The sequence below is a fragment of the Thalassophryne amazonica genome, chromosome 7 (assembly GCF_902500255.1).
Source record: "Thalassophryne amazonica chromosome 7, fThaAma1.1, whole genome shotgun sequence".
NCBI classification, from domain to species: Eukaryota; Metazoa; Chordata; class Actinopteri; order Batrachoidiformes; family Batrachoididae; genus Thalassophryne; species Thalassophryne amazonica.
This window is the reverse complement of record NC_047109.1, coordinates 13921308-13937553: the sequence shown is the minus strand read 5'-3', so window position 1 is coordinate 13937553 and position 16246 is coordinate 13921308. Positions and strand designations below refer to the sequence as shown.

General features: G+C 43.0%; 1 protein-coding gene across 2 annotated transcripts in view; it reads left to right on the top strand.

The window, feature by feature from the left end:
- cep76 (centrosomal protein 76) overlaps positions 1–11347 on the top strand; it is a 73832-nt gene extending 62485 nt beyond the window's left edge. Inside the window, exons 11-13 of one of the 2 annotated variants that reach the window (XM_034173868.1) lie at positions 6149–6322; positions 10166–10383; positions 10819–11347. In XM_034173868.1, the coding sequence (XP_034029759.1) occupies positions 6149–6322; positions 10166–10383; positions 10819–10957 (531 nt within the window). In that variant the 3' untranslated portion in view covers positions 10958–11347. The remainder of the gene's footprint in view (positions 1–6148; positions 6323–10165; positions 10384–10818) is intronic. The other variant, XM_034173869.1, reaches the window with a different exon arrangement.
- Positions 11348–16246: the final 4899 nt, after the last annotated feature.

The following is a 16246-nucleotide window of genomic DNA, read 5'->3' as shown; positions in this document are numbered from 1 at the left end:
TACCGCCAAACACCCCCCAGGTGGACACGACAAACCAACTCTGCGAAGGATAGAAAAGGTGAGGTAAGTCAGCAGCTGCAACTAATATCCTTCAAAGGCACACACTATCAGCAACACATTCAGGTCTGAATTTAAGCTTTATACACTCAACAAAAATATAAACGCAACACTTTTGGTTTTGCTCCCATTTTGTATGAGATGAACTCAAAGATCTAAAACTTTTTCCACATACACAATATCACCATTTCCCTCAAATATTGTTCACAAACCAGTCTAAATCTGTGATAGTGAGCACTTCTCCTTTGCTGAGATAATCCATCCCACCTCACAGGTGTGCCATATCAAGATGCTGATTAGACACCATGATTAGTGCACAGGTGTGCCTTAGACTGCCCACAATAAAAGGCCACTCTGAAAGGTGCAGTTTTATCACACAGCACAATGCCACAGATGTTGCAAGATTTGAGGGAGCGTGCAATTGGCATGCTGACAGCAGGAATGTCAAGCAGAGCTGTTGCTCGTGTATTGAATGTTCATTTCTCTACCATAAGCCGTCTCCAAAGGCGTTTCAGAGAATTTGGCAGTACATCCAACCAGCCTCACAACCGCAGACCATGTGTAACCACACCAGCCCAGGACCTCCACATCCAGGATGTTCACCTCCAAGATCGTCTGAGACCAGCCACTCGGACAGCTGCTGAAACAATCGGTTTGCATAACCAAAGAATTTCTGCACAAACTGTCAGAAACCGTCTCAGGGAAGCACATCTGCATGCTCGTCATCCTCATCGGGGTCTCGACCTGACTCCAGTTCATCGTCGTAACCGACTTGAGTGGGCAAATGCTCACATTCGCTGGCGTTTGGCACGTTGGAGAGGTGTTCTCTTCACGGATGAATCCCAGTTCACACTGTTCAGGGCAGATGGCAGACAGCGTGTGTGGCGTCATGTGGGTGAGCGGTTTTCTGATGTCACTGTTGTGGATCGAGTGGCCCATGGTGGCGGTGGGGTTATGGTATGGGCAGGTGTCTGTTATGGATGAAGAACACAGGTGCATTTTATTGATGGCATTTTGAATGCACAGAAATACCGTGACGACATCCTGAGGCCCATTGTTGTGCCATACATCCAAGAACATCACCTCATGTTGCAGCAGGATAATGCACGGCGCCATGTTGCAAGGATCTGTACACAATTCTTGGAAGCTGAAAATGTCCCAGTTCTTGCATGGCCGGCATACTCACCGGACATGTCACCCATTGAGCATGTTTGGGATGCTCTGGACCGGCGTATACAACAGCATGTACCAGTTCCTGCCAATATCCAGCAACTTCGCACAGCCATTGAAGAGGAGTGGACCAACATTCCACAGGCCACAATTGACAACCTGATCAACTCTATGCGAAGGAGATGTGCATGAGGCAAATGGTGGTCACACCAGATACTGACTGGTATCCCCCTCAATAAAACAAAACTGCACCTTTCAGAGTGGCCTTTTATTGTGGGCAGTCTAAGGCACACCTGTGCACTAATCATGGTGTCTAATCAGCATCTTGATATGGCACACCTGTGAGGTGGGATGGATTATCTCAGCAAAGGAGAAGTGCTCACTATCACAGATTTAGACTGGTTTGTGAACAATATTTGAGGGAAATGGTGACATTGTGTATGTGGAAAAGGTTTTAGATCTTTGAGTTCATCTCATACAAAATGGGAGCAAAACCAAAAGTGTTGCGTTTATATTTTTGTTGAGTGTATAAATGAGCAGCTTCTCACAACAGGTGGAGGATCATCAGTCCACATGCCACGGCCGTGAGAAGCGAGCTGCACAATTCTCATCAATATTCACATATACTGCATAACAAAATACCAAATTACTGTTAACAATTATTCAGACAATCAAATCACCTCTGATGTGTGCTGACAGCATGTGTCCCTCACCCGTCCTCCTTCACAGGCACAATGTGTCAAACCCAGGCGCGGTCCTCAGCGTCTCACAAACGAACATCACAAGGTCGAGTCCCCGGCAATTCTGCTTGAATCACACATGGCTTAAATGCAGAACGCCATCTCATTATCTGCTTCAGCTGAAAGTCTTTAAGGTTGCACGTGAGCACCATCCACAGGTGCTGCACATCACGTTGATGAGGGTGAAGGACTCTTCTGCCAGCACCTTCTCCACAGACAATAAATCAGTTTGCATACCACCTGGAGAGCAAAGAAAAGAAAAGAACACCCAAATGTCCAGCCAAACCCCCCAACACACAACAGTACCCCCCCCCCCCCCTTTAACGGGAAGCCTCCCGGCGACCGAACAGACCAGGCCCGAGAACAGCACTTCCCTCCGGGGTCCTCGTCAGGAAGCAGACAGCGCAACACTCCCAAGGTCCACCGCAGACAGCAGACAGGGCACCGCAGCTGGAAGGCCGGCTGGCATCAAACAAAAACCCCAAAACAGTCCCAGGTACAACCCAACATACAAGAAAAACATAAAACCCACCCAAAACCTCCCCAGGGGACCGTCCCATCCAACCCCGGGAAGAAAAGAAAAACTCCCAAATGCAAAAACCCAACACAGCCCCACAAACACAATACAAACATAAATGCATAAAGAAAAATAACAAACAACCCCCCCAGAACGACTTGCAGAGCTCAACACCTCCCAGAAGGCCTTTACCACCAGTTCCAGGAGAAATAGCCAAAGCCGGATTCCCACAGAAGTTCCCAGGTACACATGGGGCAACAGCGCCCCCCAGAGGACCGTACCATCAAACCCCAGGAGGCACCCTCCCCACAACCCAGGAACTCCAGACCCAGCCACACTTGGCTAGTCGGCCCCACAAGCCAATTCCCCCCCAGAGGACCGTCCCATCAACCCTGGAGGTGGAACCTGGAAGGAAACAGAAGAAACACAAAATTCCAACCCCCGGTGGACTACATTAAACAACCCCGGGGGCAAATAAAACAACTGATAAACCCTGTTACCTTCCCCAGCACCCCGCAAGACCCCAGATCACTCCCAGAGCCCTCCGTCGGCTCAATTTTGGCAAACGGCAACAAAATATCAAGCCGGGGAAGGGAACAGGTAAAACTAACCCGGCCCCAACCCCAAGGTGCAGCGGAAAACCGGAAATACGTCCGGTGCCCCAACCCGACCATACCCCCAGCCTATCGGGAGGGCTGGAACTACCGAAATGGCGAACGGCAACAGATCGGCCCACCCCTCCGACGGAGGTATGTTCCCACTGCACCACACCCCGGCAACACCAATAACGAACGGTACAAAGGCCCACCGAGGTTGGAGTGGAACCGGGCCCTAACCAAACCAAAAATAACACCCCTGACAACCCCCACCTAGGTGCAGAGGACTTCTGAGAATGCTCAGCGTGACCAACCTGCACCACCCCACAACCCACAAGACGAACGGTCTTAGGGCCAGTGAGGCTGGGGTTAGGGAAGCAGGGAAATAAAAAACAACAAAACAAAACGACCCCATACCCAAACAGAAAATACCTAAATACAAACAATAAAAACTAACGATTAAGTGAGTCCAGCCGAGCTCCGAACCGCCTGTCGTTCACTCCACCAGAACCGCCTTTGAATCCCCAAACAATTTATAATCCCGTTCAAAAAAGAACAAAACAGCCAAAAAAAATTTTTTTTTTTTTTTTGTGCATTATTTTGCCTGTCCCAGAACACCTGGAGATACGTCACCACTATTTTTCTTGACGCTTATATGATGGGGCAATATAGCGGCTTCAGCTCGTCCGAGCTGCATGGGCTCATCCGCAAGAGGAGCCAGAGGTCCCGTCGGAGGAGTCTCAGTGGGGCGAAAAAGAGGCAGCCCAGATCTGTGTCGAGGAAAGCCCCGAGACGAAAAAACCCGTTCTGATGGCCGCCCTCTCTCGTGTCCACGCTCCTTTATCCGATCAGCTAGACGAATCACCAAAGATATTAGCTCATCTAAATCGTTTGGTTCGTCACGGACTGCTAGCTCATCTTTTAATGAATCATTTAAACCATCCACAAACATTCCGCTTAATGCTGCGGCATTCCAACCGGACTGAGCAGAAAAAATTCGGAAATCCACAGAATAATCCGCCGCACTCCGCCTCCCCTGCCTGAGATTCAGCAACCGCTGGGCAACGGTATGAGCAAAAACCAGAGAACATTGCATCAAAAACGGAGCACAGGCTTCAACGTTTCCCCGCATAAGGCTCCGGACGACAAATAATCAGTTCGGAAGCCGAATCTCTGGGTGACGGAGTTATCTGCACCGGTATCGATGGTGCCGCAGCTGGAGCAGCAGGAAGCGGAACGGCTTGCGCTGCAAGCTCCGTAACGCGGACATCTGTTTGTTTAATTTGGTTTGCGAGATGCTGTAATTGCTCCCATATTTTCTCCAAGTGTTCTTGAACTCTTTCGGCAAATGGAACCGCCTCTGCCACTGGGTCCATTTTGGAATGGCCGGGAACTACTGTTATGTGTCGACGCGGGTTGAGGAGCGGACCTGCGTCTGACGGAACCCAGCGCCAAAACAACCAGAAAGCGGTTCCAATAACAAAACAATTTATTTTCCCCCTTCTGTGCAATACAAAGTGTACAAACGTAAAATGCGTCTGTCTGGCGGAGTGAAGGACGGCACGCTCTCCAGCACCCAAAGGATCGAAGCCCGGCGCTTCTGGACCCACGCTCACCGCCAAACACCCCCCAGGTGGACACGACAAACCGACTCTGCGAAGGATAGAAAAGGTGAGGTAAGTCAGCAGCTGCAACTAATATCCTTCAAAGGCACACACTATCAGCAACACATTCAGGTCTGAATTTAAGCTTTATATAAATGAGCAGCTTCTCACAACAGGTGGAGGATCATCAGTCCGCATGCCACGGCCGTGAGAAGTGAGCTGCACAATTCTCATCAATATTCACATATACTGCATAACAAAATACCAAATTACTGTTAACAATTATTCAGACAATCAAATCACCTCTGATGTGTGCTGACAGCATGTGTCCCTCACCCGTCCTCCTTCACAGGCACAATGTGTCAAACCCAGGTGCGGTCCTCAGCGTCTCACAAACGAACATCACAAGGTCGAGTTCCCGGCAATTCTGCTTGAATCACACATGGCTTAAATGCAGAACGCCATCTCATTATCTGCTTCAGCTGAAAGTCTTTAAGGTTGCACGTGCTGCACATCACGTTGATGAGGGTGAAGGACTCTTCTGCCAGCACCTTCTCCACAGACAAATCAGTTTGCATACCACCTGGAGAGCAAAGAAAAGAAAAGAACACCCAAATGTCCAGCCAAACCCCCCAACACACAACAAGGAGGACTGAGCCGTGTTAAGGGAAGAATGAACTTGGCCATGTATCATGAGATTTTAAGCCAAAACCATCTTCCATCAGTGAGAGCACTGAAAATGCATTGTGGCTGGGTCTTCCAGCATGACAATGATCCTAAACACACCGCTCAGGCAACAAAGGAGTGGCTCCGTAAAAAGCATTTCAAGGTCCTGAAGTGGCCGAGCCAGTCTCCAGAGCTCAACCCCATAGAAAATTTGTTGAGGGAGTTGAAAGTCCATGTTGCCCAGCGACAGCCCCAAAACATCACTGCTCTAGAGGAGATCTGCATGGAGGAATGGGCCAAAATACCAGCTACAGTGTGTGCAAACCTGGTGAAGACTTACAGGAAATGTTTGACCTCTGTCATTGCCAACAAAGGTTATGTTACAAAGTATTGAGTTGAACTTTTGTTATTGACCAAATACTTATTTTCCACCCTAATTTACAAATACATTATTTAAAAATCCTACAATGTGATTTCCTGAATTTTTTTTTCCTCATTTGTCTCTCATAATTGAAGTGTACCTAGGATGAAAATTACAGACCTCTCTCATCTTTCTAGGTAGGAGAACTTGCACAATCAGGGGCTGACGAAATACTTTTTTGCCCCACTGTATTTTGTGGATCGACACAATCCTCAGTGTGCAGTAAATCATCATACATGTTTTGTTGCAGTAGTTATGCTGTTTGCACACATTTTTTTTTCACATGTAGTCCTTCAGTAAATCAATCCTTCATTTGTGTAAAAATGGACATGTACTGGCAGCTGACGTACCACATGTCCTTCCTGTGCTTCCCTCAGAATCCGTCTCGATGGAAACAGATGAGCGAAGAGGCTATAAGGTGTGTTTGCGCCCCGGGCTCCATCACCTCGCTGCCTCCTCTGCCGCCGCTCTGTGCACCGTCTCTGGATCCGGCTGCTGCCAGCAACCAGCTAGAGCTGGAGATGCGCTCCCTGGTCTCTGAGCACCGGAAGGTACCAACCAGTGTTGTACTAACCTTTTTATTAGTTAAGGATTTATCCGTCATTTGTTCTACAATGGATCAGGTATTGCATAAAATGCTGGAAAGTAAAAAAAAAAAAAATAATAAATGAAGTGATTACTCCACAAACCCACACATCTCAGTGCTCAGACATTTTTTATCTTCTGAGCTATGCCAAATTATTTCACTTTTTTTTTGCCATAAACTGCCAGACGTCTGCTGCAGTGTGCACTCTGCAGTACTCCTTTTACAGCCTTTAATCACATAAAATGATTTCATATGACAACTTAAGGTGACCTGTTTCATTTGCTTTTGATTAATCAGCTATTATCATTCAGTTAAAGGGGTGAAAATAAATAAATATAAATCAGTGGTTTGTGAAATATTTTTTGTCTTATGCCCCCTTTAAAAGGAGCCCTGAAGCAGTTTCATGTCTGAGTTATGTCCAGGTGAAATAAACATTTCTTTCTTATTACTTTGTTGTGTTTTCAAAAGCCTGAACGTGTAAAAATATGATTACAATGTTGGTCCAAATATAAGACAACTCTGATTGTAACAGGGCCACTTTTTCACAACATATTTTTGGAAAAAGACTTTCTGCGGGCCAATTTTTTTTTTTTTTTTTTTTTTTTTTTACCTGAAAGAATTTTTTAAAATTTGAAAATAATAAGAAAAGCATGTTTTGTAGGCAACCCCTCCATTTTTTTCAACTATGCTTATGGCCCAGTCATACGGCACACGGTGATTCCTGAACGAAGGGAAAAAAGTAAAAAAAGTCACAATTCATTGAGAAAAGGTGGATGAACGAGCTTTATCACAGAATAGCCTTTTGAACCAAGAACGCAAAAGGGACGAAAGAGGAACAAAATGAAACCGAAGCTAATGTTGATCTTGACACTTCAAATGAAACACGCCTGGAGCCACATCTGCAGCAGTGTGTGTCTGAATCTCTGAGTTCCATGACTCGGCGCTGGGACGCAGCTCATAGCGCCTGAGTCCTGGAGAAACTGCAAACAGAAGCTGTGGAGATCTGTGCGCACGTCGGTGGGTCCACCTGCTCTGGTTCCTTGTCCAGAACAAAAGAGGGATCATCTCCTCCTCATCAGAATCCTCACTGGCTGACGACATGCTGGGCGCTACATCTTGTTAAAAAAAACAAACAGTCACTACTCTATCACTATATTACATTACTAAGCCATATATATTGATTTATAACAGAAAACTATCAAAAGGGGAATAAATTTAAGTGTAAAGATGATTGAATATACAGTGAGGCAAATAAGTATTTGATCCACTATCGATTTAGTTTTCCCACCTACAAAGAATGTAGAGGTCTGTAATTTCTATCGTAGGTACACTTCAACTGTGAGAGACAGAATCTAAAAAAAATTCAGAAAATCACATTGTATGATTTTTAAATAATTTATTTGTATTTTATTGCATGAAATAAGTATTTGATCCTCTACCAACCAGCAAGAATTCTGTCTCTCACAGACCTGTTAGTTTTTCTTTAAGAAGCCCTCTTATTCTGCACTCTTTACCTGTATTAATTGAACTTGTTTGAACTTATCTGTATAAAAGACACCTGTTCACACACTCAATCACACACCAACCTATCCACCATGTCCAAGACCAAAGAGCTGTCTAAGGACACCAGGGACAGAACTGTAGACCTGCACAAGGCTGGGATGGACTACAGGACAACAGGCAAGCAGCTTGGTAGAAGACAACAGCTGTTGGAGCAATTATTACAAAATGAAAGAAACACAAGATGACTGTCAGTCTTCCTTGGTCTGGGGCTCCATGTAAGATCTCACATGATTCTGAGAACAATCAGGTATCAGCCCAGAACTACATGGGAGGACCTGGTCAATGACCTGAAGAGAGCTGGGACCACAGTCACAAAGATTACATTAGTAACACATGATTCTGTCATGGTTTAAAATCCTGCAGGGCAGCGAGGTCCCCCTGCTCAAACCAGCACATGTCCAGGCCCGTTTGAAGTTCACCAGTGACCATCTGGATGATCCAGAGGAGGCATGGGAGAAGGTCATGTGATCAGATGAGACCAAAATAGAGCTTTTTGGTATGAGACCAAAATAGAGCTTTTTGGTATCAGTTCTACTTGCCGTGTTTGGAGGATGAAAACAACCCCAAAAACACCATCCCAACCGTGAAGCATGGGGGTGGAAACATCATTTTTGGGGGTGGTATTCTGCAAAGGGACAGGATGACTGCACCGTATTGAAGGGAAGATGGATGGGGTCATGTATCGTAAAATTTTGGGAAACAACCTCCTTCCCTCAGTAAGAACATTGAAGATGGGTCATGGCTGGGTCTTCCAGCATGACAATGACCCCAAACACACAGCCAGGGCCACTAAGGAGGGGCTCCGTAAGAAGCATTTCAAGGTCCTGGAGTGGCCTTGCCAGTCTGTATCAGAGCAGTAAACTGATCAGTCCATGTGAATGCCGTGCATTGACTCCCCATGTGTGGTTATTTCAACCAGCTGCAGCTGATCCACAGTGTGAATTCTAATCATCTGAATCATCTACCTGTTGCTACATGTACAGAAGGGCTGGATTGTCATTACTACACTCATATTGTTATATTTATGTATATTTAATAAAAATAAGAAGCGCACGCAGGAGCTGCTGCTGCGTTCAAGTGCTGTTGGAAATTGCAAAACTTTTTTGTTGTTTCAAATTCATCAGTTGCTTGTGGCAAAATAATTAATTGTATCCACATAAAAGATTAATTCTGGCCTATATAAGGTGCCTGAGCCCAGTGAAGCTGACCCCCCATCCAGATATAAAAAAAAAGTGAGTTTGCCCTGCAATTTCTGATGGTACATGAACGCAGTGGCAGCAGCGCTCAGAAACATCTTCTGTACTGTATGAAAACATTCAGCTGGTCGAACGAAGTCGAACTAAATGTTAACTTTACAAAAACTAAGCAAACAATAAAAAACGTCAAGAACAGCAAAATGAAATACGGACGAATTGAGGTTTTCAGTGTCATTCATTCAAATTTTTCAACAGTTTAAAAATACTGAAGAAGTGCCAGCTGCAGGAACGAAGCTTTGCTAAGGTTAAACAGTGCCAACGAAAGTCCAGATTTCTTGTTTCATTTGGGCTTTGTTGCCCTTCGTTAAGTGCCATGTGACTGGGCCATTCCGTATTGCTGCTTTTAAGACCACATAATTATTATTATTATTTTTTTTTTTTTTAGCCTTTTAAAGACTTTTTTGGCTAAGTTTGCATCAAAACCTCTCATGAATTGTTGGTTAAGTGTACACAACAGCCAGTCTTTTTTTATATTAAATAATTAAGAAAAAAAAGATCCTTGTATGTCCCTGTCATATAGCACTGTAAGCTAAGAGGTGAAGTGGGAGACACACTTATTTCTCTGGTATACAGTGCCACCTACTGTTACGGATGTACATGTCATGTCAGACCCTGAATATAAGGTGGCCCCATTTTCAAGACATATTTTCAAGAAAAAATAGTCTCATGTTCGGGACAGTAGTGCATTTCATAAATTAAGGAAAACAGAAGTCACCAAATTATATATTTTTTTAATCTGCCTTTGTCTTTCCAGTGAGTCATCTTTGTCCTGATTTTGTCTTTTTTTCTGATTTGGACTCTTTCTAAATGTTAATTTATGCTTTTTTGCACTTTTAACTTGCGTGTAACGTGCAGCAGTCTCAGTGTATGGATCTATTTCCACACTGTGGCTGGAAAAAAAAAAGGGCCAAAATGTTTTCTGTTTTTATTGATCTTACTCTTTACTTCCTGTTGGCGTTGTGCTCCACTTCGTGTCTTTCTCTCTCCAGGACCTGGAGCTGTCCACAGTCTGGGACGACCATCTGTGCTACCTGTTATCCTCTGCGCTGTCGGTGTACGAGCTGGAACGCTGCACTGGAATCTCCTGTGGTAACGAGGAGTTCCAGGATGCTGTGAGGAGGGCGGTGCCAGACGGACACACCTTTAAAGGCTTCCCCATCCACTTTCTGCACCGGAATGCCCGTAGAGCCTTTGCCACCTGCCTCAGGTGAGAAGCTGCAGCTTCATTAACTCTTAGAAACACTTTGACCTGTGTTAAAGAGTCTTGGAGCACTTTAAGGACCTAGAACACCTGGAAATGTGAAGTTCTGGCCCACTCTGTTTGATGATGCCATGTTTCCCTGACGGAGCAGTCGGGTTGGATGTGAGAGTTTCAGGGCTGGACTCTGTGTTCCTTATTGGCTGTTTATTCTCTGACTTCAGCCTTTTGTCATTTTGACATGACTTTATGGGTAAATGAGCTCACAGAAAGCAGAAAGAGTTTAAAGTGGGTGTTACGCCATCCAAGATGAACAGAACCATGTCGTCACCAGAGTTTGTAAAAAAATGTATCTGTTTAACTTGAAACTGTGAATCTTGTCAGGGCTTTGCAGGACTTCACATTTCATGCTGTATTTTTTCTTTTTCTTTTTTTTTGGTGCAGGAATGCGTTTTTTGAGGAGATCGTGCGTTGTCGTGGAGACCATGTGAGGCTGGCGGTCCGTGCTCGTGTGTTTGTCTACCCCGAGAACACATGCGCAGTGTGGTTTATGTTTGCGTCTAAATATCGCTCTGTGCTCTGACCGCTAGACGCAAGGTGACAATTTGACACGGACTCTGATCAACGCTCCACGTTGTCTGGATGATGTCACAGGTGTGGTGGCCGTCGCCTTTCTGTCCTTATCTTTTTGTCGCTTGTGTTTAGCTTGTTCATGCCACTTAATTTCTTTCTTCCTTTTTCATTTTATTTTACTGATCTCTTCCTTTCCTGGAAAGTTTAACTCCTATTACTTTCCTGTGGTCATAAGCCCATCTCTGATTTACCCCCCCTCCCCCAAAAGTAAAAAAAAATGTGTTCTGTTAAAGGTCAGCAACAATGATTTCATTCATTCTGCATAGTTGATGTTATGTACTGTAGTGTTCAGAATAATAGTAGTGCTATGTGACTAAAAAGATTAATCCAGGTTTTGAGTATATTTCTTATTGTTACATGTGAAACAAGGTACCAGTAGATTCAGTAGATTCTCACAAATCCAACAAGACCAAGCATTCATGATATGCACACTCTTAAGGTTATGAAATTGGGCTATTAGTAAAAAAAAAAAAAAAAAAAGTAGAAAAGGGGGTGTTCACAATAATAGTAGTGTGGCATTCAGTCAGTGAGTTCGTCAATTTTGTGGAACAAACAGGTGTGAATCAGGTGTCCCCTATGTAAGGATGAAGCCAGCACCTGTTGAACATGCTTTTCTCTTTGAAAGCCTGAGGAAAATGGGATGTTCAAGACATTGTTCAGAAGAACAGCGTAGTTTGATTAAAACGTTGATTGGAGAGGGGAAAACTTATACGCAGGTGCAAAAAATTATAGGCTGTTCATCTACAATGATCTCCAATGCTTTAAAATGGACAAAAAACCAGAGACGCGTGGAAGAAAATGGAAAACAACCATCAAAATGGATAGAAGAATAACCAGAATGGCAAAGGCTCACCCATTGATCAGCTCCAGGATGATCAAAGACAGTCTGGAGTTACCTGTAAGTGCTGTGACAGTTAGAAGACGCCTGTGTGAAGCTAATTTATTTGCAAGAATCCCCCGCAAAGTCCCTCTGTTAAATAAAAGACGTGCAGAAGAGGTTACAATTTGCCAAAGAACACATCAACTGGCCTAAAGAGAAATGGAGGAATATTTTGTGGACTGATGACAGTAAAATTGTTCTTTTTGGGTCCAAGGGCCGCAGACAGTTTGTGAGACGACCCCCAAACTCTGAATTCAAGCCACAGTTCACAGTGAAGACAGTGAAGCATGGTGGTGCAAGCATCATGATATGGGCATGTTTCTCCTACTATGGTGTTGGGCCTATATATCGCATACCAGGTATCATGGATCAGTTTGGATATGTCAAAATACTTGAAGAGGTCATGTCGCCCTTGAAATGGGTGTTTCAACAAAACAATGACCCCAAGCACACTAGTAAACCAGCAAAATCTTGGTTCCAAACCAACAAAATGAATACCTCGCAGATGTCAAGAAATCATGAAAAACTGTGGTTATACAACTAAATACTAGTTTAGTGATTCACAGGATTGCTAAAAAAGCAGTTTGAACATAATAGTTTTGAGTTTGTAGCGTCAACAGCAGATGCTACTATTATTGTGAACACCCCCTTTTCTACTTTTTTTTTACTAATAGCCCAGTTTCATAGCCTTAAGAGTGTGCATATCATGAATGCTTGGTCTTGTTGGATTCGTGAGAATCTACTGAATCTACTGGTACCTTGTTTCCCTTGTAACAATAAGAAATATACTCAAAAACCTGGATTAATCTTTTAGTCACATAGCACTACTATTATTCTGAACACTACTGTATAACTGATCCCATCCTCTTCGGTCATTCTCATTGGCCGGTGGATTAGTGTTTTGCACTGGTGCCTCACAAGAAGAAGGTACTGTGAGTTTGCATGTTGTTCCCGTGTCTGTGTGGGTTTCCTCCTACAATCAAAAACTTGTTTATTTAGGTTCTGCTCCTTTCTCTGCCCCTGATCAAGGCAGCGTCTCTACATCTGGAGTTGGTCCCCGGGTGCTGGACTGTGGCTGCACAGTGCCCCTAGTGGTTGAATTGTGTCTAACTGTAATTAGGATGGTTAAATGTAGAGGACACATATTATTGTATATATGTACAATGACAATAAAGGCTCTATTCTATTCTATTCTATTCTTTTCTGATATCTATATAAATAGAACCGTGTTTTCAGCTGTAATACCTTTACAAGTCACTAGATGGCGTGTTAGGATAAATAGTTTCATGCTGAGAAGCTGCAGATCTGTTTCTGTGCAGAAAGTTCAGCATAAATCTGTAAATAGATTGTCAGTTTGTCTAGTTTGTGTGAAAATGTAAAAAAAACACATACACATTTAAAATTTTATGAAAACTTAAAACTTTCAAATGACTTGTTTTGACCAAAAAAAAAAAAAAAAAAAAAAAAAATCAGACATCCTGGTTTTTTAAACTACTAATCAAATAATTTCAAATCATTTTTAGACAGTTTAACCACTTCAGACCAGATTATCTCCTGCTTATGTTAAAACCAGTTGAAGATGTGTGCAGCTGGTTTTAGAATTACAGACAATAAAATGACACATGAAACAGTTTAACACGGTCAGAATCTGATTTGATGCACTTTAAAAGCAGCTGAAATCAGCAGTATGAAGTTAGACATATTTTGACTGAAGTGATTAAATGCACATCTAAATTGACTTTCTTTTTTTTACTTCATCATTCCCGCTTTATTTTTACTGTTCTGATTAAACATTGGACCAGTGATTATAAAAATTCAGAGATTTAATTAATGCTGCAGATCAGACATCCCAAACAGAATATAAAAATATAATTATAAATCTAAAGTATGATGGTAAAATTACAGTAGGATGTCAGAGCTCATATAAAATCTGTTCCATTGTTAAATATGTTAAGAAAACTTTAAAACTTAAGACAATTGGCTGCAAAAAAATTGAGTTTATTTTTACTGTGCAAAATCACAACATAAGTCACTCCAAGCCTCTGCACATGAGCCGGGTTTAAACTGCACCAACCCCGTGAGCCAGCACGGCGGTGCCAGCGGGGAAGAAATTTATCATAAGTCTCCAAAATAAAACAAAACAGTCCCAATCTGCAGCGATAGAAATATGACGTTAAATGTTAGCAAAAGCAATTTTTTTTAATCTAGCAGGATTTTTATGATGCATGTGCATAATATTAGAAAGTTGATAAAAAATAAATCAGAGGAAGCCTGAAGATGATAGATGTATGAGTCAGATTTTAAGTCAACAGCTGTTATCTCTTTAAAATGTACCGTTACGTACTTTAATAGCAGAAAATAGTGGGCGGGGACTTCACATTCAGTTCAGTGTTGTATTTCTATACGTGCACTTCCAGAAATAGTTTGCTGGGTATTAGATGAGGGCAGCACGCCAAACATTGTACAGTTTTTATCTTTTTCTGACCCATAAAAATATTCTGAATATTATTAACAATGGAAATTAGTAACAAATTAATAAACCAGCAGAGAACAAATTCATATTTGACCAAATGAAACATAAGTGTAATAATGTTCTGTTGTGTTCTGCTTTGTGTTTTTGCTTTATGGAATGCTTGTGTTTCTATTGAAGGTTGTACACTACCTGCTCTGTGGCTGTATGTGGCCCCCAGGCCGCTGGTTTGACTCATCGCCTGTAAGGAGTGTCAATCAGATTACATTAATGTTTAAAAACAAGCAAACAAAAAAAAGCCTCACTGTGCAGTCAACCATAATGTAGGGTCATCATAAGGTCATAGGTCAAACCAGAGGTCATTGCCTACATTAATGGAGATACCTCAGGAATTAGATGAGGTGTTGAAATTTTCCCTCTTGGAGATGATGTCTGACATTAGTTAAATCACGTGATTACGTTTGACCTCTAACCCTGTTATAGGCTCCAGCTCTCCGTGACCCTTCAGCTGGAATAAGCGGGTATAGAAAATGGATGAATGAAAGATGTGATTTGACATGCATGCACACTTGTGAAATGAAGTGATTACACCAAGTGTCAAGAAGATTTTATGCAAAATGAAGGGAAAGTGCGAAGGAGCGTTATTGAACTGATACTGCTCCGTTATAGGTGGAGGACTTTGTTTTACCTGGAGGCGATGCTGGAGGGCAGAGGTTATGTGCTGTCTGTCTGTCTGTCTGATGGCAGGGCAGCTCAAAAAGTGCAGGATGGATTTTTATAAAGTGGTTCTTCAGGGAGGTCTTGTGTACAAGTCTTTTTTTTTTAACTACTTTAGAAAACGTTTTGACTTGTAATCCGGTGCGAAATATCACACATTCATTCTTAGTAAGTGTAATAATAATGATGGTCTATGTCTGACTTTTAAAGGAATCAAATCACGAAAACAAAAAGTACACTTCAGTAGTGCACAATAATCCAAATTAAAGAGGTGATAATACAGAACAAAAGGTGAGACTTGTACATCAGAAGATGTGGTGATTTGGTGATGTGGCACTGCCTCTCTGTGTGTGTCACTCTCTTTACTGTTGTCACCTTCTGATTTTGTAAAGGTGTAAATGCGGCTCAGCGGGTTACTGGATGTAGTCCATGTTAATGGTGTTTTTGGCACCGTGTGGACCCTCTGAGAGTCTCTGTGTGTCTGCAGGCTACTTGGTTCACTGACTTACTGTGCATTTTAGAAAGTTTTGGTCTGTTAACTGGCAAACAGATTTTTTTTTTTTTTTTAACCAAGCGCCTTTGTTTTTAGGTTCCCGCCGCACATTGAGCGTCGCTGTGTTGCGGGGACTCATCGACACATCAGCACAAACTTTGACAAGAAGACTGCGACGGCCAATTAATTCAATTTTTCCTGCAGCTAATTTGCAATTCGGCGTCTGGCCGGGAGTTGTTGGAAGACAAGCATCAGGAGGGAGGAGTGAAACAGAGAGCTAATGAATAATTCCTCCTTTTTTTCCCTGAATGTCACACGTGCACACCTCCAGTGTGTGGCACAGGAAGAACGCGGTGCACAGGAAGTGTTTGATGCTGGGAACTCAGGTACATTTTCAGCTCATATTAAACAGCAGCACTCAGGTGTAATGGACTAATGGGTCCTGAGGGACCGCAGCGCCTGCATCAGAAACGCCAAGAAACGAGGCACGATGCTTCTACCGACTCCATGGTAACATCATCTGAACTCGTTATTATTTAATGTTTTTGGAAAACAGTTTTATTTCTGTACTGGTTACAAGCATGTGGAAGAAGATTAGAGACAAAACAAATCCGTTCTGACATTAAAGTCAGGCTTGTGAGATCAGCCTGTTAAAATCCACCAGATTACCAGTGACCTG